The sequence below is a fragment of the Myotis myotis genome, unplaced genomic scaffold, assembly GCF_014108235.1.
Source record: "Myotis myotis isolate mMyoMyo1 unplaced genomic scaffold, mMyoMyo1.p scaffold_m19_p_3, whole genome shotgun sequence".
NCBI classification, from domain to species: domain Eukaryota; kingdom Metazoa; phylum Chordata; class Mammalia; order Chiroptera; family Vespertilionidae; genus Myotis; species Myotis myotis.
Window position 1 is genome coordinate 129,012,289 of NW_023416335.1, and position 22,307 is coordinate 129,034,595.

The 22,307-nt window shown below is 35.2% G+C and overlaps 1 protein-coding gene across 6 annotated transcripts in view; it reads left to right on the top strand.

Moving 5' to 3' along the window:
* Nucleotides 1-21,678, top strand: part of ATP2B1 (ATPase plasma membrane Ca2+ transporting 1) — a 129,892-nt gene extending 108,214 nt beyond the window's left edge. For 4 of the 6 annotated variants that reach the window (XM_036299080.1, XM_036299079.1, XM_036299081.1 and 1 more), the window contains 7 exons: nt 2,532-2,723; nt 2,957-3,170; nt 3,681-3,892; nt 7,855-7,962; nt 9,894-10,076; nt 10,462-10,548; nt 18,442-21,678. In XM_036299080.1, the coding sequence (XP_036154973.1) occupies nt 2,532-2,723; nt 2,957-3,170; nt 3,681-3,892; nt 7,855-7,962; nt 9,894-10,076; nt 10,462-10,548; nt 18,442-18,753 (1,308 nt within the window). In that variant the 3' untranslated portion in view covers nt 18,754-21,678. The remainder of the gene's footprint in view (nt 1-2,531; nt 2,724-2,956; nt 3,171-3,680; nt 3,893-7,854; nt 7,963-9,893; nt 10,077-10,461; nt 10,549-18,441) is intronic. The other 2 variants (XM_036299082.1, XM_036299083.1) reach the window with 2 other exon arrangements.
* The last annotated feature ends 629 nt before the right edge of the window (nt 21,679-22,307 follow it).

The following is a 22,307-nucleotide window of genomic DNA, read 5'->3' on the forward strand; positions in this document are numbered from 1 at the left end:
ATTTCCTTGTACAACTTTTTTTATTCCTGTAAGTTGTCTTTTTAATTCACTTTCTTTTTTATTTTATTTATTTTTGCTTAGGTTTTCTATGTATTTAACACTGATTCATCACCAACTTCTCCCTGACACCTGTTCCTTCTTTGTGCACTATTCCCCTGATTTTTTTTTTTTTTTTTTTTTTTTTTTTTTTTTTTTTTTTACTTCTTGGACATTTTATCTTGGTTTTTTGTCTTTTTTTTTCCTGTTTACCATACCTTTGTTGTCTTGCTATATTTCCAGGGCTATTTCCTCAACTTATTTTTCATTTATGAGTCATATTTAATTTCCAAGAGTTGTTTTTGGATCTCTGAGTTTTTGTTCTCATCTTAACATCCTGTTTTTATCTCATTGATGTGCCTTTTAGCTTTCTAAACATTTAATTTTTTTTTTAATGAGTTTGTCTCTGTAGACTCTGTCTCCACTTTCCTTTTGGTTTAGTCTCTGTCTTTCAGGTTAGTGCTTTGCTAGTGTAAAGTTGAAAAGCTGGAAAGTCTTGGGCCTTTAGGTGGGATTTGTCAACCAGAAGCTTCTCTGTAAAGGGATCTGGCTTAGTCATTTCACTTCTTAGGGTACCTTGAATTGCAGTATTTTTAGGTCTTTCTCTTAAGATGATCAGATTTCCCAGAAAAGAGTCTTCAAATCTGCTGCCTAGAGAGCAGTCTTGAATACTGGTATCCTGGGAAACAGGTAGAGAAGGAAAGGTAAAAGTCTCAACATTCATTAAACACAGGTACTCCTAACCCCGGTCCCTTTAAAAAAAAAATGTTTTTATTGATTTCAGAGAGAGGAAGGGAGAGGGAGAGAGAGAAAAAACATTCATTGATGAGCTGCCTCCTGCACTCCCCCTATTAGGGATCAAGCCAGCATCCTGGGCATGTGTCCTGACTGGGAATCGAACCTGCAACCTCCTGGTGCATGGGACAACATTCAACCAACTGAGCCACACCAGCTGGGCTCCCTTTTTTTTTTTTTCTCCTTCAATATAACACCCTGTACTCAACAGTGCTTGGTACCCTTCAGTCCAGACATTCTCTGTAAGTTAGCAGACAGTTTTTTGCCATATCAGAGGGAGTGGCAAATGGCCTGGTTGTGTGGACTTGGGAAGGGGCTCTGAGGATCTACCTTTCTTATCACTTTGTTATTAACATTTAGCACACATACAGAAAAGTGCCTGAGTCATAAGTACACAACTGACTAGATTATCACACATGAAAAAAGCTGAACTATGCAAGGCAAGGAATAGAGTATTACCTATACCCCAGGCACCTCAACCACACTCACTTCTAATGATTGCCCTGTCTCTCTGCAAAGATAATCAGTATTCTGAAGGTTACTTTAATCTGTTTTTGAACTTTGTACAGAAGAATAATATTGAGTCCAGCTTCCTGTGTTATTATGCTTGTGAGGTTCATCTGTGTTGTTGTAGATAGTATAGTTCTCTCTTTTTTTTAATTAATCCATGACATTGATCCATCCCATCCTACCATTGATGGACATTATTTTTTTAAATATATTTTTATTGATTTCATAGAGGAAGGGAGAGGGAGAGAGAGAGAGATAGAAACGTCAATGATGAGAGAGAATCATGGATTGGCTGCCTCCTACACGCCCCCTTCTGGGGATCGAGCCCACAACCTAGGCATGTGCCCTTGACCGGAATCGAACCCGGGACCCTTCAGTTCGCAGGCTGACCCTCTATCCACTGAGCCAAACCAGCTAGGGCTGATGGACATTATTGTTCTTAGTTTGGACCATCTAAGTACTGCTTCAGTGTCTTCAGTAGACTTTTGATAAATCCTCCTATTTTTAATCATACCTTCACCCCTACTGCCAGTTCTACCTGTGCTGCCAAGTCCTGAGCTTATATAGGAGAGGTCTGTGGTGTAAAAAAAACCCAGCTATGTCTCTGCTTTCCCTACTGTTGGCTTTGTATTCAGTTTTCTGGAGGTCTGCTAATGTTACTTAATATTTGGTTATCCACTTTTCAACCTCTTAAGCGGACCAGTGGTTTTATTGCTAGCTTTACCCAGTGGCCAGATAAGTTTCTACTGAACAAGTACAAAAAACATTTTAAAGTATGATACTTTGTAAAACACTGTGTAATATGAAGTAAGAATTCTCGTGATCCGCAATGTGTTAAGATTCTCTTGCAGTATCTTCTTTGCCACTAATTTTGTCTTTGAGTTTTTATTTTTAAATATATTTTTTGTGTGTGACCCTTGGAAGGAACTGGGGTAATGCTTGTGTCCATTCCTCTTTTTAAACCCAATTTAAACTTTATTTTCAAACCTTTTTTATTTTTGATTTCTCCTAAGATCGAATTTCTGAGAGATGGTATCTTAGAATAACTGTTACCTTCTTTTATAGTAAATATGAGTCAGTAATTATTAAGTACAATGGTGGTTTGTAGTTGATCAATTGAATATTATCCTTTTGAATATTAAAAATTATATTTTAAACCTTTAGTCTGATCTGTGGAATTTTTTTAATAGGGCATCGCTGGGACTGATGTAGCTAAAGAAGCGTCTGATATCATTCTCACAGATGACAACTTTACAAGCATTGTTAAAGCAGTTATGTGGGGACGAAATGTCTATGACAGCATCTCAAAATTCCTTCAGTTCCAGCTTACTGTTAATGTCGTAGCAGTGATTGTTGCTTTCACAGGCGCCTGTATTACTCAAGTAGGTGGACAATTTGTTCATTAAAGCTTGCTTATTTTAAAGCAAATATGTGTATAACATGCCTTTAAAAGTACTTGAACATTTAAATAGGTTGAAGCTTAATATTTTAGGTTAATGACTATAAAAGTGCAATCCAATTCTGTTCTTTAAGTTTTTAAATACAAAATGCTTCCTGAGAATCGCCGAGTCCCTGAATAGTTGTGAATGTCTATCAGGAAATCTGTCTTTTCTAGGATTCACCACTTAAAGCTGTGCAGATGCTGTGGGTAAACCTCATCATGGATACGCTCGCTTCCCTGGCCCTGGCAACTGAACCCCCCACTGAGTCTCTCCTGCTTCGGAAACCTTATGGTAGAAATAAACCTCTCATCTCACGCACGATGATGAAGAACATTTTGGGTCATGCATTCTATCAACTGGTAGTAGTCTTTACACTCTTGTTTGCTGGTAAGAATTCAGTGCCTGATAAAGCTTCAGTTGTGTCTAAGCTAATATTTCAGATGATTATTTGTTACCAGTTTTTCAAGAACATAAGTTGTGCTCTCTTTGACTCCTCATTTACCTTTAATTTCTCCTCTTTATCAGTGTATGCTTAGTACATTGGCCGGGGGCGGGGGGGGGGGGGGGGGGGGGGGGGGGGGGAGGGGGAGGGACAAGGGAGCAGTATGAGAGAGAGTGGGGTGGGAGTAAAAAGGAGTCCTGATTGCTTGTCCTGACTCTGCCACTAACTTAAGTAGGTGATCTGTCGTATGTCATAATAGTTTTGGGGCCTTCAGTTTGCTCATCTATAAAACACGAGAGAGAATTAGATAGTCCCAGATCCCTTCTAACTCTTTTCTATGCTGTCATTTGGGCATCAGATAAAGGTCTGGCTAGGTTTTATTGTTGCATACCTCCTTGAAAATGTTAAATGATTTTGTATGACAATTACAAAATAATAATCTTTCATTCTTTCAGGAGAAAAGTTTTTTGATATTGATAGTGGAAGAAATGCTCCTTTGCATGCACCGCCTTCGGAACATTACACTATTGTTTTTAATACATTTGTGCTGATGCAACTTTTCAACGAAATAAATGCCCGGAAAATTCATGGTGAAAGAAATGTGTTTGAAGGAATCTTTAATAATATCATCTTCTGCACAATTGTTTTAGGCACTTTTGTGGTACAGGTGGGTAATTGGAAAAGATAGTTTCAAATTTGATTATTATGTGGGAGATATTAGGTAAACAGGTGGCTTGTTCCAGAAATTACTTGACTGTAATGTGTGGGGCTTCTGTGTATTGCTTTGATGACATTTAAAAAGTTTTAAATATCCTAACTCAAGTGAAAAATTGCCCTTTCCTGAAATTCTACATATGAGAAGAGTATGTTAATTTAAGCCAGGGGTCCTCAAACTTTTTAAACAGGGGGCCAGTTCACTGCCCCTCAGACCATTGGAGGGCCGGACTATAGTTTAAAAAAAAACTATGAACAAATTCCTATGCACACTGCACATATCTTATTTTGAAATAAAAAAACAAAACGGGAACAAATACAATATTTGTATTTGCATGTGGCCTGCGGGCGGTAGTTTGAGGACCCCTGCTTTAGGCTAATGCTACTTTAATTGCACTATGGGTTCTGTGGTTGTGATATCTCACAGTCTAATTCTGATTGTTTCATTTTATAACATTATTATCAAAACTGTTATTACTTTGATACTATTTAAGGTAAATGTTACAGTTTACTTTTAGGCTTGCTTAATTGCTTCTAGCAAATAATAGCAGGTTATTTCTATAGTTTAAATTATATGTTAAAATAATAAAAGGTTTAAAGTGAATGTTTAGATTCCATGTGATTATGAATGGCTGCATTCTGAGTTGGACATATTTCAATATGTCCATATGTCAATATGTTCAATATGTTCATATGTCAATATTTCATTTTGTAGTATTGTCAAAACAAGGCAGAAGAGTGGAGAATGGGGTGTGAGGAGTGCAATTAGGAATGAATAGGAAGGACTGAAAATTTCCCTATTTTTCAGAAATCATTCTAAGAACAAAACTAATGATGACTTTGCATATGGTGATTTTGTATCACCATGTATTATAGCTATGTTTTTATATCATCTTGTATTTTGTGGTATTGTGTAAATGATTGTATAGTTGGATCTGGGATCAGAACAGGTAAATGAATGGTACATAATTACACCAGGAAGATTTAAAATTAAAAAGTGAGCTTTTTATGCATTTTATTCAGCCTATACCTTGTGCACTATGGATACCGAAACGAAAACCCTCAACTTAATTATTTCTGTAAAACCTATTTCTGTTAGCTTTCAATTTCTATAAGTTTTAGGAGAGATGATGCCTACTTGTTACATCATTTACGAAATATTTTATTTAGATTTTACAAAAATCATTGTTCATAACATGCTAAAGTTTTAGCATTTACTTGCTACAAAATTAGATTTATTAAAATACAGGAATTACAAAAATTTAACTGCCTATATCTCTGTATCAAGCAAATCCTGACAAAGGTTGATATGCCTAAAACAGTTCATGTTAAGGTGTCACTCTCTAGTGCCTTATAAACATGCCAGTGCTACTCAGTGTGGTCTGTGGGCCAGCCACTGGTCCACAGCCACTTTATTGCAAGTCCACAGTGAGATGAGCACGGGCCAGAATATAAATGAACAACTTCACTACTCACACTGTGTATTTCAGATGAGAGTTTTGTTTTTTTTTTGTGGTGTTGCAGGGAAGGGAGGGGTGTTATTTTTAGCAGTAGTAGCAGCAGCAGCACTGTGCAAATAGGGCATTGATTTAAACTCTAGTGTGTGTTCCTTATCCTCTTGTCATGGATTAGCACTTTCAATAGCACTTTTGTAGACTGTAAGCTGAGTGGGAAACATGAACCTTTGTATATAGAATAGCCAAAGTCTTGACTGTAGATCTGAGGTACCTAAAGGACTTCACCTTATCATCATATACAATAAAAAGCTAATATACAAATTGTACCCTGAACTGGGAGTTCGACTGGGAGTTCAACCAGGAGGCGGGGCTGGCCAGCCAACCATCCGCCCACAGTCCCTCCCCTGGCTGGCCTGGCCCCATCAGCTTGATCAGGGTAGGACAGCTGGACCCCACCCTTGCACAAATTTGTGCACCGGGCCTCTAGTAAATTATATTTAAGTTAATTTGTCTCTTATTTACCAGCTGATTCTTATTTTTACTTTTTTTTTTTTTTTTTGACAGATCATGAAGTACATAATAATCCTTAACTCTTTGTAAATATTTTTAGTTTCTTTTCTACTTGGTAGTAATTGACTCAAAACCCAGTGTTTTCAAAGTATGTTCTATGAAACACTAATCTTTTGAGTTGTTCTTATCTCAATAAGGTTAGGAAATATTGCCTGTTCTGCTTACCTCTTGGAGATTCTTAATGCTTAGGTATCATATGCTTATGAGATGATGCTTATGCTCATAGTGCTTATGAGATGAACACAGGGGTCCATCACAGCAGAATGCTGCCTCAGTAGTTGTGTGACCTCAACAAGCTATGATTTCTTTGTCTGTGAAATGGGGACATTAATATTAATTAGGTCATGTCATAGAACTAACTAAAGCATTAAGAGAGATACTGCACTTGAAGCTCTGAGCTTTGGTGTTTGCAAGAAAACACTCACATCTGAGCTGTTCCTTTTCTTTTCTTTTTTTAAATTAACAGTTCAAAGGCTTTGGAAAATCCTTCAGTCAAGAAACCCGTTGAACTTTGTATAATCCAGCCCCTTCTAAATTTAGAAGGCAACACCTAATGCTAGATTCCCTTAGCACACATTTAGGAAGTGCTTCAGCACAATGAAATGCACAATCAGTAGTAGTCCATCTAAGCAGTATATTAAAGAATATGGAAACTTATTTTTAGAAGTAAATTCCACTATTAATTAGACAATTTTATTTCTTTCAACTCTAAAATAAAAGATTATTATTTCTTATGCCACATACCTAAACATATTAATCATTTGTTTCCCCAACATCTTAATATCCTTTTCACATGCCTCATTATACTAAAAAAAGGGTACTGTTTAAATACTTTTTTAAGTTGAAAAAACACAAATGTTGAGTTTTTTTCTATGCTCATTTTTATGGTACACAAGAGAAAGTTATTATAGATATCTCTCTTAAAATCCAGGCTAAATTGCCAAATCATTTATAATCAACTGGTTGGGCTACTAAAAAAAAAAAAAACCACAGTTGGGAATCTATTTGTACAAGGATACAAATAACCTTGACTTTCAGAACAGTAGAACTGACCAGTACATATCACTTGAGTTTGGAATAAAGTTCAGCTACAAAGACTAGATTTCATAGCTCTCAAAAATAAAGTTTAAAAACTGTTAATACCAAAATGATTCTTTTTAATACCAATATTTGGCAACTACTAACTGCCATATCAAAAAAAGGGTGAATAATGTTGCTTAACTCTTAATATTCCTATATACACTGTTTTAGGTTCCTTACAATAAGTAGGGAAACATAATCACTGTAATAATGAATTTTATTTATGCAGATCATTGGACTTTTTATAAGGGAAAGCAAATTTCTGAGGGTATACCACCTGTGTTAGCACATATTTCATAGAACTTGCAACTTGCTTTTCTTCTCTAACAGTCCATATATTTGTCCTAACATCTAACTATTAACCAGGAGTGAGTAGCAATTAGAAGGAAAGTAAAAAAGATTGAATATTATGTTCACTTTTCCATACAGTCTTCTCTACAAAAGTACTATCTCTTATGGAAAGGCATAAATTATTTAGAGTTGTACTAAATACAGAAGAATGTAGTTTATTGAGATTATATTGAAAATCAGTATAAAGTTATCTTTTTGATCATGAGAATTATTTTTCTTTAATTTTTAGTAAGCATAATTTAAGCAGGAAATAATACCTGCATTTAAAATTTTGGACAAAGGGATTTTACTTTATTTTATTTGTCTTATATTCAGCTGTGAGTATTATACATGTCACCAACAGAATAATGGTTGTTTAGCTTAAATTTTAGAGGACACAAATTTGGGTGATTTTTGAAGTATCTGAGTTGTGAAATGTAAAGGATTTAAATAAACTTACTCTTGATTATTCCTCCAGATAATAATTGTGCAGTTTGGTGGAAAACCTTTCAGTTGTTCAGAACTTTCCATAGAACAGTGGCTATGGTCAGTATTCCTAGGAATGGGAACGTTACTCTGGGGCCAGGTAAAAACATCATCATTTCTTGTTCAAACCTTAAGTGATTTTTTTTAAAAAAAATTTCTAGTATGTATTTTCTTTAAGCAGTTCTGTACTTGATTTTAAGTAGTTACCATTCTAGGGCAAAAAGGGCAGTTAGGGATGTGGTTTTTTTAAATCTAACATTTGCTTTAAATTGTCACTTGCTGTTTATTACAATTATGCCTGTATAATAAAACACTATTTAAATTTCTGACATCGTTTTTTAACTTGTTTTTTTGAACAAGTTTTACATCAGTATTATAATAATGCATTTGTAACTGGTTAGGATTCTAATATCTGTATCTTTTGCTCTATGACTTATTTTTGCATTTTAGAATAAATATTTGTACAAAAAATATAAAATATTATGTTCTTTACACTATATAATTTTTTATGTAGTTTAATCCAATATGTAGCATAGGAAAAACCTTGAGCTTCAGTTTATGTAGAGAATGTTTCCATAAAAATATTGGTATCTGGAAAAAATGGGCCACAAAATGACATTTTAAATTATTTGAATTGAATGGTTTTACAGTGTGTATATAAAATACAATGGCTGAAAAATGAGATATACCTCGTCTTTATTATAGGCAGCTGACTTGATTATGCAAGTACATGTCATCATTTTTAAAAGAGAAGTGTTGATGGTGTGTATGTTCATTGGAAGCCCATTGCCATTACTATAAAATTAACTGGTAGAGAATCTATACCAACATTTTTATAAATGAAGGTTAACATCATGTTATGGTGTGTAACTTGAGCAAACTAATTTATTGTCGTTCTGCAAGACAACTTCCAGGTTTTTGAAGTTAATCTTTTGTCTCACCTTTTTTTTTTTTAATTGTGCTTCTAGGTTCTGAGGTTTCTCTTATTCATTTTGAATACCTCATTAATAGAGATCTTCTTTCAAGTGGTTCCATATGTGGTCCACCTTTCCTTTTTCATTACCATTCTAATTATTATGTAATGTTCTCTCCTAGGCAGAACAGAACCCACACTCTCACCCCAAATCTGGCTAATTTCAGGAAGAGGAAATTCAGTGTAGCATACATACCCAACAGGCATCAGTTACCTTCTTTGGTTGACATTGTCTATGAATTTAAGTGCGATGGTAGAAAGCACTGATTTGGTGCTTAGGCGACCTAGGGTCTTAGTCACTCCATGAGCAAGTCTCCTCCTGGGCTCTGAGCCTGTTTCACCTCTGTGAAATGAGGTGGATGGCCTAGAAATTCCCTAAGCAGTTTTTATTCTGGTTGCATGCTTGTTTCCCTTTGATAAGCCCAACTTCTTTAAGGAATGGCTGCTAACATCTTTATGTTAATAAATATTTGTTTGTGTTTTTATATCCTTTATGTTTTCTGGGGCATCTGTTCCTGTTTGGTGTCATTATCAGTCAGTGTTAACACAATTTTTTAAATAGTTGCTTTTATAAAAATTAGTGCATTTAATAAACAAAACACTATTTTTAGTTTAACCTTAGAGATTTTTGGAATTTGGGTATGTTTTTTCTCATTGAATTCTTAAAGCACTAATGAAATACCATTTTTTTCATCTATTAAGACTATTTGCCATTTTTATTTTATCTGAAATAAATATAACTAATATGAGTTCAAGTAAATACATGTCAAAGAATGGTTTTAAAATTTACCATCATCAGTGTCCTAAAGTATGAAAAATTGCAATCAGGTTATTTCCATTCAGGAACACTTTCACCCTTCAGACTTAAATCTTTTGTGCAGATAAGAGAGGAATTTTTTTTGTTTTTAGAAAAAAAGCCTCCGATGGATAGGATCTCATTGCTTCATTGGTGAAGTTAGCTGGCTACGCTTGCACCTTTTCATTCCCTTCGTACTGAAGTTGATCAGTTTAATTATACTTGATATGATTTATTTCAAGTTCTTTCCCCTGTGTTGTAGCTTATTTCAACAATTCCAACTAGCCGTTTAAAATTCCTCAAAGAAGCTGGTCATGGCACCCAAAAGGAAGAAATACCTGAGGAGGAGTTAGCAGAGGACGTGGAAGAAATTGACCACGCTGAGAGGGAGTTGCGGCGTGGCCAGATCTTGTGGTTTAGAGGTCTGAACAGAATCCAGACGCAGGTATGGGCCTGGAGAGAGGTAGGAGAGGTGATGGGCATGGGAGCCAGCCAGGGCTTTGGAATTGGGGAGGAGGTTTGAACACTCCTTAACTTCCTTTCTAGCCCTCCCAACCCACAAAACTTACTATTTTGAAAAATAATTCTGTTACCTGGAATGAGTGAAAGTTTTAACTGATCATGAAAGAATGTGTCTATATGCCCCTAAGCTCCTTTTTTCCTAGCTTTCCCCCCCTTCATCACAAAATACTCCTCTTGCCTATTTATCTGCTCTGTAAAAAGTGCCTTTTTTTTCTTTACTTTTTATATGTTGATAGATGGAATGGTCCTTTCTCTTGTTCTCTCTCTCTCTTGCTGAGCAAGCTGTCACAATCTCTGATTCCTTGCAGATGGATGTAGTGAATGCTTTCCAGAGTGGAAGTTCCATTCAGGGGGCTCTAAGGCGGCAACCCTCCATCGCCAGCCAGCATCATGATGTAACAAATATTTCTACCCCTACACATGTAGTGTTTTCCTCTTCTACTGCTTCTACTACTGTGGGGTGTGAGTGTGTGTTCCTAAGTGCATGAAATTAACATTTCCTACTTCACACACCTAACGTTTCTCATTTTCTCCTTAATGTTTAAATTCATGTTCAGGCTTTTCATAAAGCTTTCTTTGCGTAAAGTGGATTGAGACCTCAAAGTGTTGTCATTGTTGTTCTTTTATTTTTTTAGAGGGCTAGATAACAGGTGGAACAATTGCAACCAAAGATTAGATATCAAATCTGTGAGCTTGTCTCTATGCTAACTCTGATCTTTAATATGGGGAATAAAATTGTAGCTTAGAATTTGTGAAACTACTATAAATTTTTGAGTATATGCCTTTAAACATGTTTATATTGCATGGTGCCCCAGAAGCATGTGATTGTAAGCTGACCTAACAGAACCAAGAAACTGTGTTTTTAAAGCTAAAAATGAATTTAGCATTTTGACTTTTATCTTATTGAGGTTGGAAAGTAAGAAGAAAAGTTCTCAGTATATACCCATTGTTTGCCTTCTTAGCCTAGTCTTTGCAGCCTTGTTTTGGATTTTTTTTTCCCCCTTGGCGTAAGGGGCTCTGTGTAAGCTTCATAGTTGTGTGGTATTTACCTTTTCCTTTCATTTGTGTAATCCATGTAATTTAAAATTGTATCCTAGATAAGAAATAATCTTTTATTTTAAGTTTTCCAAAGAAGTAGGGGAAATGTGCTATTAATTATTTCATGTCATACTTTCCATTAACTGACTAGAATAACGGGTTTTTAGTAAATGGCAAACTCCCCAAAAGCCTATATTGTTCTTATTGTGAATTAGGGACTTGATTTTGTGGTAGATTCTCTGTATATTGGAGACACTAAAGATATAAGCCTACGTACCCCTCACCCCCACCCCCAAAGTCAGCTGAAGTACCTAAGGTTAATCTTCTTTTGGGGAGAGACCTGTCTTTGTTATTTGGTCTTTAGCCAGTTAAGGACCAGAGGAACCTTGGAAAGCTAGAGAGAGGATGAGTTGATGGAGAAAACAATGCTGTTCTACGGAGGACTGTTTATTCAGTGCCTTTTGTTCACTGTTTGCTTAAGTAATTTTCATTTGTTATTTTTGACATGTTGTAAAACAGGCAGAACAGGAACTATTCCCAGTTGTACTGTGAGAACTGACTTGGAGCTGAAATGACTTGTTCATGGCTAATAAGCAGAGGCAGCATGATGTAGAGCACTGAGCAGGCGAGTGCTCTAAGGACAAACTGCCCTGTGACATTGGACAGGGCACTAAAGTTACAGACAAGGACAGACAGGAATCTCTTTCAAAAACTACTCTGAGCCCTAGCCGATGGGGCTCAGTTGGTTGGGCATCGTTCTGTGCACCAGAAGGTTGCCGGTTGGATTCCTGGTCAGGGCACATGCCCAGGTTGCCAGCTCGATGCCCGGTAGGGGGCATACAGGAGGCAACCCGATTGGTGTTGCGCTCGTACATCAATGTTTCTCTCTTCTCCCTTCCTCTCTCTCTAAAGATCAATAAACTATTCTTAAAACAAGCCACAAACAAAAAAGCCTCCCCTGATACTACCTACCTGAAAGACATGGTATATGTAAATGGCCTGACCTTATGCCTGGGACAGTTGCATCCCTCCCTCCGTATATCTGTGGATTTTACATGATTCCTGACTCTGGAGGGCTTATTACAACTCATCTCTTCATCTACCACTAGTGTTTCGTGTGCAGAAAGCCTACCATATGCCAGGGTTATTCTAGAACCTTGGGACATTACAGTCTGGTAAGCAAAACAAACTAGTTGAAAATTACTACATGGTAATAGAACACAGAATATTATTATAGGGTCCTTATCATACCCTGGGAAGTCAGGAAAATTTACCTGAAGAAAATGACTTCTGAGCTGATTCTTGATAAAATTTGCTCAGCTGGGGAAAGCAGGCCTCAGTGACATAGTTTGGTACTAAGAGAGTAATGAGATGTAAGGAGTAATGAGGCTGGAATAGATGGTAAGGATTTGTTTATATCTTGTAAAAAGGATCCGAAATGAGACTCTATCGTGAAAGAGTCTCCCTGCACTCAAAATTTTAAATTTGAAAAATTTCAAATGGACAAGTTGAAAGATTAATAGATGAATAATTTTATCTGGATTTACCACTTAATATTTCATGACACCTGCTTTATATATTAATGTATACTTTTTTTTTCTTGAGCCATTTGAAAGTGGCAAATATCATGACATTTCATCTCTGAATATTTAATTCAGCGTATACCTGTTAAGAATAAGAAGTCTCTTATATAAATTTTCCCCCAAATGTCCTTAATGTCTTTTTTTGAAACAGGATTCAAGAAAAGATCATCGACAATATGTTAGGAGTCTCTAGTCTCCTTTCATCTAGATCCATTTTTTATACCTTTATTTTTCAGCACATTTACTTCTTTGAAGAATCCAAGCCAATTGTCTTGTAAGGTAGCCTACATTCTAAATTTGTTTCCTCATGATTCGCTTCCTGTTAAACTTTCCTGACAAGTTTGCATGCCTGGGTGGCATGTATTCTGTTTATTCTTATATTAGCAAAATTTTAAATTATTGACTTTTTATTTGTAGGGGTATCACATGACCTTAGGTATACTATATTTAATACATTTCTCTGTATAATTGTGTTCCAGCCTTATATTAAATAATCAGATCAGTCACCAACTTTGTTTTAAGACATACTCATCCACACCTGCCCCAGGCTCTTTTCTGATGCATAAATATGCCTGGGATTTCTGAATTGCTGGGTGCATGTGACCAAAATGATAGAGGTATTGAGGGCAAGTGTGTAGTTGTTGCTTCATCAAGGTTTGAGATGTTTATTTCTTTATTCTATATTCTGTGTTCTTGGAACATAAGGAGGTATTGAGGGCTGTTGTATATTCTTGTTCAGGAGGTTATCATTGTATACTACCAGTTGCAGTAATTATATTGCTGTTACTATAAATGCCTTTTAACCTTCCTGGTGAAGCCTTGTGTTAGGTGGTAGTACAGAACATCAGCTAATATATAGAATTAATTATTAGTGTTAATATGTGTAATGAAAGGTTTGATTACCTCACTGTTTCCTGCCCTAATATAGAATAGTCTTAGAACTGTCTGTGGATGTCAAACTTCTTAGACTGTTATTTGGAATCTTTGCTTTGCTACATGGAAGAAATAACCCATTTCAACTTTGTCATATCCTACACTTGAAACATCTCTGGAGAGATCATCTTTTTCCCTCTGTTATTAGTCAGTTTTACCCCTAAAGATCTCAAGAGAAAACACTCCATAGTTTGTCTTTACTTATAAAGTATCGTTCTAGTATTGGTCTCTACCATTAGTAAATTCTTTTACTGAATTAATAGTTAAACCTTCCTGGAAAGGAGAAATTGAGAGAAAGTCTGGTTTTCTAGGTGAAGGGTTGGTAAACTGTAGCCTATGAACCAACTGTGGCCTGTGGTTTGTTTTTGAAAGTAAATTCTTATTGGAACAGAGTCTTGCCCAGTCATTTAAGTAGCGTCTGTAGTAGTTTTTGCACTTCACTGGCAGAGTTCAGGGATTGCATCAGAGACCATATGGCTCACAAAAGCTATATTTACTCTCTGGTTTTTTTACAGAAAATGTTTGCCAACCTCTATTCCAGATAAGTAAAACATCACACAAGATGGTCTTACTTTGAGAAAATTTGATGTGAAAATACCCAACTTTGGAAAACAACCTAGAATTTTCTTTCTTGTTGCATAGTATCTTTTATTTTACCATTGCTGTTCTTTGTTAGTGCACATAGTAAAAGTAATGATGAATATAAATTTCAGAAATGGGCAATCTGTTGCAGAAGATAAGATACATCAGCTAGTGACTAAAATGGTCTCAAATTTTAGAGCTAACCATGCACATCATGTTTTAGGCAATAATATTGTTATTATGTTCTGCTGTCAAAAGTTAGGACTATATTTAGGAAAATTGGTGGTTTAGCAGGGTACATGGTTTTGTTTTGCTTTATTACTTAAATTTAATGTATGTAATGTAAACTGATAATCATTTTCAGTTTCTTAAAATTACTTTGTGATTACGGTAATCACTGATTTTTTTTTTGTTTGCCATATGCTTCGTGCAATGTTTTCCTCTGAATTTACCCTTTAAAATATGTTTTACATAGGAATTATTGGATTTGTCTTAATTTTAATAATTTTAGGAGTTATAATCATGTTTTGCATCAGAGGTCTCAATACATATTAAAGGAATTGTTGAAAGACTGGATAAAATAAACAATAAGGCTTGGATTGTCAAGAATGCTGATTAAGGTTATTTTTCTGCTTAAACTGAATTCATTATAGTAGTAAAATAGTTCCCTACCTACCTAAGGTATTGTGCACACAGTTGTGCTTTTTAGTTACTCAGAATTACTGTACTGTGAAAATTGTACATTTAGAAGGTAATAGAAATCACAGCGAGTGTAGATCAGCTTTTTCTTTATGTTCTTCATGAGTAGAAAGTAAAATGAATCTGCTTCAATGACCCCTGAGTAATCTAGATTTTACTAGTTGTATATGTATCTAATGTGAGAACTGTTCTTTGAAATGGCTTTGCTTTGGAGGATTCGGAGCTGTCCTTTATATGTCATGTCATCATGTGGCCAAGTAGTGAAGTCAGAGGAAGACAGCATTAACCTTAACCTTAGAAAGTGTTTTATTCTAGTGAAGTTAGCTATAATGTTAATGTCCACGTGTTCTCTTACTTCCAAAGAACCTGTAATTGGGAGTCCAGGAAACTTGATTCCAAGACATTTTGATACTGATTAGGAGTAATGTGACAGGTCAACCACCCGTCCTGGATGCTCAGTTTCACCATTTATAAAGTGGTTAAGAGAAAGTATTCGAGTAACCTTTCAACCCCTGATGTTCTCATATAATGTAGTAAATTCTTTCAGAAAGAAAATTTTCTTAAACATTGAAAAATTTTGATAAAAAAGAATGTAATCGTACCTGCCACGGATTGTGTATGTGATTATGTGCGCACACACTGACTGCTCTTCAGACTGCCCTTCCTAGAGCTTTGCTGACGCCCACATCACCAACTTAAGTCAAGCCTTTCTCCTGAGCTCTAACTTTCTTCACTTGGATGTTCTGCAGCCCCTCAAATTTAACATATTCCATAAATTGATTTATTTCCCCCTTGATTCTTTACTATTCCCCTCTACCCACACTGGTCAAAACAAAACAGAAAACTTAATTATTTCTCTAGCTCTATTAGCAGCATTGTCTGCAACCAAGTCAAGGAAGTAACAACTCCAGGGTCCTCTTGGACAGCTCTCATCACCCACCCAGGTTTGCTGGCTGATCCTCCAATGTGTGTTCTCTGTGCCTACTGACCACTGACACCAACAGATATTTTTATTTTTTTGAGGAGGTTATCTTTTTGCTTTTTTAACTGCATAGTTTATTATTAGGACGATCGGGATACTTGTTAAATGTGTGTGTGTGTGTGTGTGTGTGTGTGTGTGTGTGTGTGTATGAATTGTAAAATTTGCAAGATTTCACATTAAAAAACAATTAAATGAATGATTATAATGGTATATTTAGTAGGCATTGTTTTCACACCATATGTAAAACACTATGTCTTAGTAAATGCGGAACATCAGTAAAGGAAATGGAAAATCTATTTGCTGGTAATAGTCTGCCAAGTGAAGGGACTAAAGTATAAACACAAGGATAGGACAGAATTATAAATTAGCATATGATATAAAGTAGCACCACAAGTAGAGTAGGTGATTGCAGCTCAAAGTGTGAATTATGGACGAAGAGATTCTACTGTATCTGGGAGCTTCTTAGAAATGCAGGGTCTTCCCCCCCCCACCCCCACCCCCAGTCAGACTCTGCATTTTAACAAGAACCCAGGTGCTTCCTGTGCACATTAAAGTGTGAGAAGCCCTGATGTTGATACTTGGGAGCTGACACTGTTCTGAGTGTGTATATGTACAAACTAATTTAATCTCCCTTAGCAACCCCATAAGGTTGATGCCACTGTTATTTCCCATTTTATAGTTGAGGAAATCACTTAGCTAGTAAGTGGCAGAGCTGGAATTCACACTCAGGCATTTCACCTCTGTCTTCCTATGTCGACTATGCTATTCTCTTTTTCTCTGTATAAAGGGCTGAGTGAACAAGTTGTAACGCAGCCCCCACACAGGACCTAGTAAATCAGGCAAGACAACTTTGAGAGATGAGGTTTTAATCAGAACTGAGCATATGCTGTTGCAAATGAGAGGATTCCTTGCTTTTTAAGCTGCATCATCTTCCATTGTATAAATGCACTACATTTCCTTTATCCATTCACCTATCAATGGACATGTAAAGTTGTTTCCATGCCCTAACTATTGTGAGTAATGCAGCAGGCAACATAGGAGTGCAGGTATATCTTCAAGATTCTGATTTTCATTCCTTTGGATAAATTCTCAGAAGTAGAATCTAAAATAGTCAAATTCATAGAAGCAGAGAGTAAAATGGTGGTTCCCAGAGGATAGGGGGGAGTGGGGAGAAGTTAGTCAAGGGGTAACAAGTTTGAGTTATACAAGATGAGTAAGTTACGGAGACCTAATGTACAGGATGGTGACTATAGTATACTGTATAATTGAATTTTCTCTGAGGGTAGAAGTCTGACTTCTCACTACACACACAAATGGTAACTGAGGTGATGGATATGTTAAAATATTTATGAAAAAATACATTCAAATGTCTGTTTGAAATTTATTAATTTTATTATTATTTTGAGATTATTTTGGTGACTACTTTTTTTTATCTGGAATGTCAATGTTGGTTACTTTTCTTATGAGTAAGTGATGTCTTCATTAAACAGGATTCATTAGATTGATATATAGATGTTCAACTATTTGAATTTTATCCACTTTTTTTGAAAGTCTGCATGACAGTGGATTAATGAATGAAACCTAATGTCAGTTTGTGTGGTGATATTTTTTTAGTTGCTTTGCCCAGTAATCTCTCTTCATCCATACAGCAGACTTCTGTGAAAGAGAGTGAATTGTTAAGCTATATGTTTAGATACAAAAATATTTGTGTCTTCTCCTTGGAAATTATTTCACACAAAAATCCCAGAGAGTGTCTTTCTGTTTTTGTTTTTGTTTTAAGTCAGTTTTGTCTAGTGAGTTATAATATATAAATTGATTTAAGTTTTAACCTATTGTAGAGAAAAACACTTCATAGACAAATGGCATATACTCAAATATTTATAGCTGTTTAATGGCATTTTATAGATATTTGTTTGGGCTTTGTCTTTACTTTTATTTTACACCCCATGGGAATAGTGGGGTAGATGTGAGTTCATTGTGGCATTCAGCTTATATTTGCTTGGCTTTTTCATAGTTGGTGGCACCCTAATTCCTAGCATGATAAATAATAACCCTCTGTGCTTGACTTCGTTTAACTTATTTAAATTGTTTTCAAATTTACTTTTTTTTTTTTTAAATCAGCTAAAGCTTGTGTATGGTTAAGTTTTTGTTTTGTTTGTTTATTGTTCAATTTTGTTTTCTTAGGGGAAAAAATCCTATAAAATGGCTATTAAATTTTAGCCAGTGACAATGAGATTTTCTTAATATTACTTCAAATTCTTATCTCTTAATTCTTAGAGTATGTGGTTTTGTTGTTTTGTAGTGTCCTACTAAAATATTCATTTTTTTACAGTGTATTGCAAGTTCCACTGCATTACATGCAAATATGATTCACTCATACCTAGCTGTTTGTGGATTCAGACTCATAAATGCACCACCTTTTGGTTAAGCTAATAGCGTACTGACATTTTTCTGTTTCCTGGTATTTACAGATTCGAGTGGTGAATGCATTTCGTAGTTCTTTATATGAAGGGTTAGAAAAACCGGAATCAAGAAGTTCGATTCACAACTTTATGACACATCCTGAGTTTAGGATAGAAGATTCAGAGCCTCATATCCCCCTTATTGATGACACTGATGCTGAAGATGATGCTCCTACAAAACGTAACTCCAGCCCTCCACCCTCTCCCAACAAAAATAACAATGCTGTTGACAGCGGGATTTACCTTACGATAGAAATGAACAAGTCTGCTACCTCTTCATCCCCAGGAAGCCCACTACATAGTCTGGAAACAGCACTCTGATTGTAAGCTGAATGCTAACACACTAGCTGCATTGTAAAGAAACAAATTGAAACTGGGTCTTCACATATTGTGACGGACAAGATAGTATTCTTGTCTTTGGACTTCAACAGAAGACACACTTGTACGAATGTAGATTTATTTTTTTAAAAAAACGCAAAGCTTTCTGCCAGACTGAGGGTGCTTTTTGGGGGGTGGGAGAAATGAACTGACAGATGAACAGTAACTCAGCATAAGTGGACCTGTGGATCATCGGTAGTACTAAGAATGGTCCTGAACAGTTTGTTAGGAGAGCTTTAGTTTATCTCAACCCTGGATGGGAGAGAGGGAGGAGTAAAGCTGGGCAGGCAAAGAGCCCTGGATCATAGAATTGATACTTTAATTTCTGCTGTTGGCTGTTAATAAATTGGATTATTTATGTTTATAAATGATACAGATCTGTTTACAAGGTTTGTAGATACTTTTTTTGTTCCTGTTCATAGATGGGAAGCTTCCTTATCACTGATGCAGAGAAAAATTAGTCCTTCAAATACTGCTCTATTTTCAGGAAAAATTAAAAAAGGGTGTTTCTATTGAAACTGTACTAAATTTTTGCCTACAATTTACCTTGTTAAATATTGTAGATAAATTGCTAATACTAATAGCCAAATAGATAACACTAATGCTTTGTTTAAAAAAACAAACAAAAAAACAACAAAACAAAACAAAAAAAAACATGAGCAGTGGTGTTCTAATAAAGTTATGGCATCTGTTCTAATTAGTTTCTTAAATACATTTACTACTTAATGGTTTTGAAACAACTGTTTAATTTTTAAAATTTTTGAAAACTTGCTAATAACCTTTTTGTTCAGAATTTGGTAGATTGTTTAATGTGGGACATCAACTGCATAATGAAAGATGCTTGAAATGCTTTTGTTGTTTCAGGCAAATCAAAGTAAATCAAGCTCTCAGACCACAAGAGAACCTTAGTCCTTTATGTTTTTGTCTAAACATGTTAGTTCAGTGATGTCTTGGTGAACTGTGAGTGAACTGTATTGATTTTTCTAATAAATCCTTAGAAACCTTCATACAGCATGAGGGCTGTTGGCATTTTGAAAAAGGTTAATAAGTAGAAGCATACATGTTTTCCTTTTGTTTTTGAAACTTGTTTGTAAACATAAATAAATCTCCCTTTTATTAAATAAATTCACGGCAATGTTTTTTTAAAAGGCATTTCAGCTTCTTTACTCAATTCTGCATATATGGTGCAACAGTCTGTTCTTTTTAGCCACAATTGGAATAAGTTTCAAGGTGATAACAGCCCTATGAAGTACTGCTTAAATTCCTAGGTGATAATCTAGTAGAACCAGATTAAGAAAATTATCACAATTTCACCACTCAACATATTCTTCATTGAGTTTAGTTTGTCTAAAATAGTCTCACAGTTTTTTTGACCACAATTGTCTCTGATACATTTATTTTAATTCTTAAGTGGCCAAATAACAACTTAGGTAAAATGAGATGATATGAAAAGATGAAAAAGGTCATATATAGATATAATAATTAACCATATGCTGGAATGCCCATTTCTAAGCCAATTCGATTCTTTGTCTTTTCTTTCTTTTGTCTACTTTCCCCCCTTTTTTGCCTCTGTCTTTACCTTTTAGGAACTGGCATTGTGTTAGGGCCCAGATTTCACCAGGTATACAATCCTCAGGCTGACATAAAGTTTACGCGAGGACTACTACAACATCTGACCCAGCAAAGAAACATTTAGTTGATGGTGCTTGATATTTTTGGTGGGTGGGGGAAAATCTTTTTTTCTCCATCAATCCTTTGCAGTAATCCTCTGCAAGTCTCAGAAACACATTGGCTCTGTCAGCATTTGTAATTGTACATTTATTTATCAGGTATTTATGCGAATTATACTGTAAAAAGAGATAGCATGATATGCTGGAAAGCATACCAGGCTAGGTGTCAAGACCTGGTTTCTAGTACCGGTTTTGCCTTTAACGTGCTGCATGACCTTGGGAAAATCATTAATCCTAAAGGAGGGTGGTGGACTAGACTAACTCGAAGAACCCTTTCTACTCTAAATATTGACCCTATCAACTAGAAAAGCCTATAAGGCATAGGGAATAGAGAAAAGGGAGATATTTTCAGTTTTCTCTTTAATTTTGGTTATGCTTAAATATGAATGTATTTACCAAAAGATTTAGAAGTGCATGTGCTTTGGAGGATTTGTATTGAGCTTTTACAGTATTCATTTTTCAACTCAAGGCAATGGCTTTTTACACCAACTCTAATCCATAAACGGGTCTTATGACATCCATGAAGTAGTAGCAAGACATACTTAGTGTGTATTTCTCTCTTTGAGACACTGTAATTTCTACCAGAAATTTCCAGAGCATTATGTAAGTAGAAAAAAAAATGCAAGCAAGCTGTTAAAGATCTTGGATCCCATTATATATGTATAGCTGAAATCAGCATCTGTAATTCAATCACTTTTTCTCTTTTATCCTCTAACCAAAAAATTGTTTAATTTTGCATCCCAAATGTTTTTAATCTTTGTATATTTTTTAAAAATCCTTTCTCCTCATCATTGCCTTTTTTGTGGTTGTAAATAGACTTAACTTGCACTTTGAAGATGAGTTACTCCTTGTCATCTTACAAATATGTGATATGGTAATTTTCATAACAGATGTCAGTTTTGAACCAAGAAATGGTGATTTGTTTATAAGAAAAAAAAAACTGGCTTCATTTCTGTGAAACTGCTCTTTGAAAATTTCTTTTTACACGTGTAAGCCAACTGAGATACCATGATGGTGTTGATTTCTTTTAATGATGCTTACCATCTATTTTAGCCACTGAGCCTTTTATTATTTGTCTATTTGTAAAGTTTATTTGTCTTAACTCATTTAATAAATATACTGTTTATCTGTTTCTGAATGGGGACTGAACTTTTTGGATATTTAAACTGATCGGAACATATTTTAGAATTACTTTTTTCTACTTGAAATTTTTAAAATTTGACTGATGAAAATTCTGTAATGTACTTGAAATGTTATGGTTGTGTTACAGTGAATCAGTGTCCCAGTACGCATGATCTTGCCCTTAGAATAAAAGTGGGTATATTGTTCTTACTCTCCTATCACCATCTTTAATCCTTGTGGCACAGTAGGTTATTTCTGCAGTCCATGAAGTGGAATGTTTGGTTTATAAAAGTTGAGTTTTTCACATTAACCATAGAGCTTAATTATTTGTTAAATAATGCAGACTTGTCAATAGCAATAACCTGAATGCTATGGTAACAAAATTAATTGAATTTCCCTCATTTGGCTTTTGTAATAAATTATTAACATAAATTAGCAACTTTGTTAAAATAACTGAGTGAACTTTAAATGATTATGAATACCATATTTTTCTATTAGTAAAAATTAGTAAATTATTGAGTATATGTAAATACCATATTTATGACATGAGATTTTTTTAACTTTCAAATTAGGTTTTATATATGTATCATGTATTACATTTGAATTTTGAATTAAGTTCCCTTTGTAAAATTAACTGAACAAGAA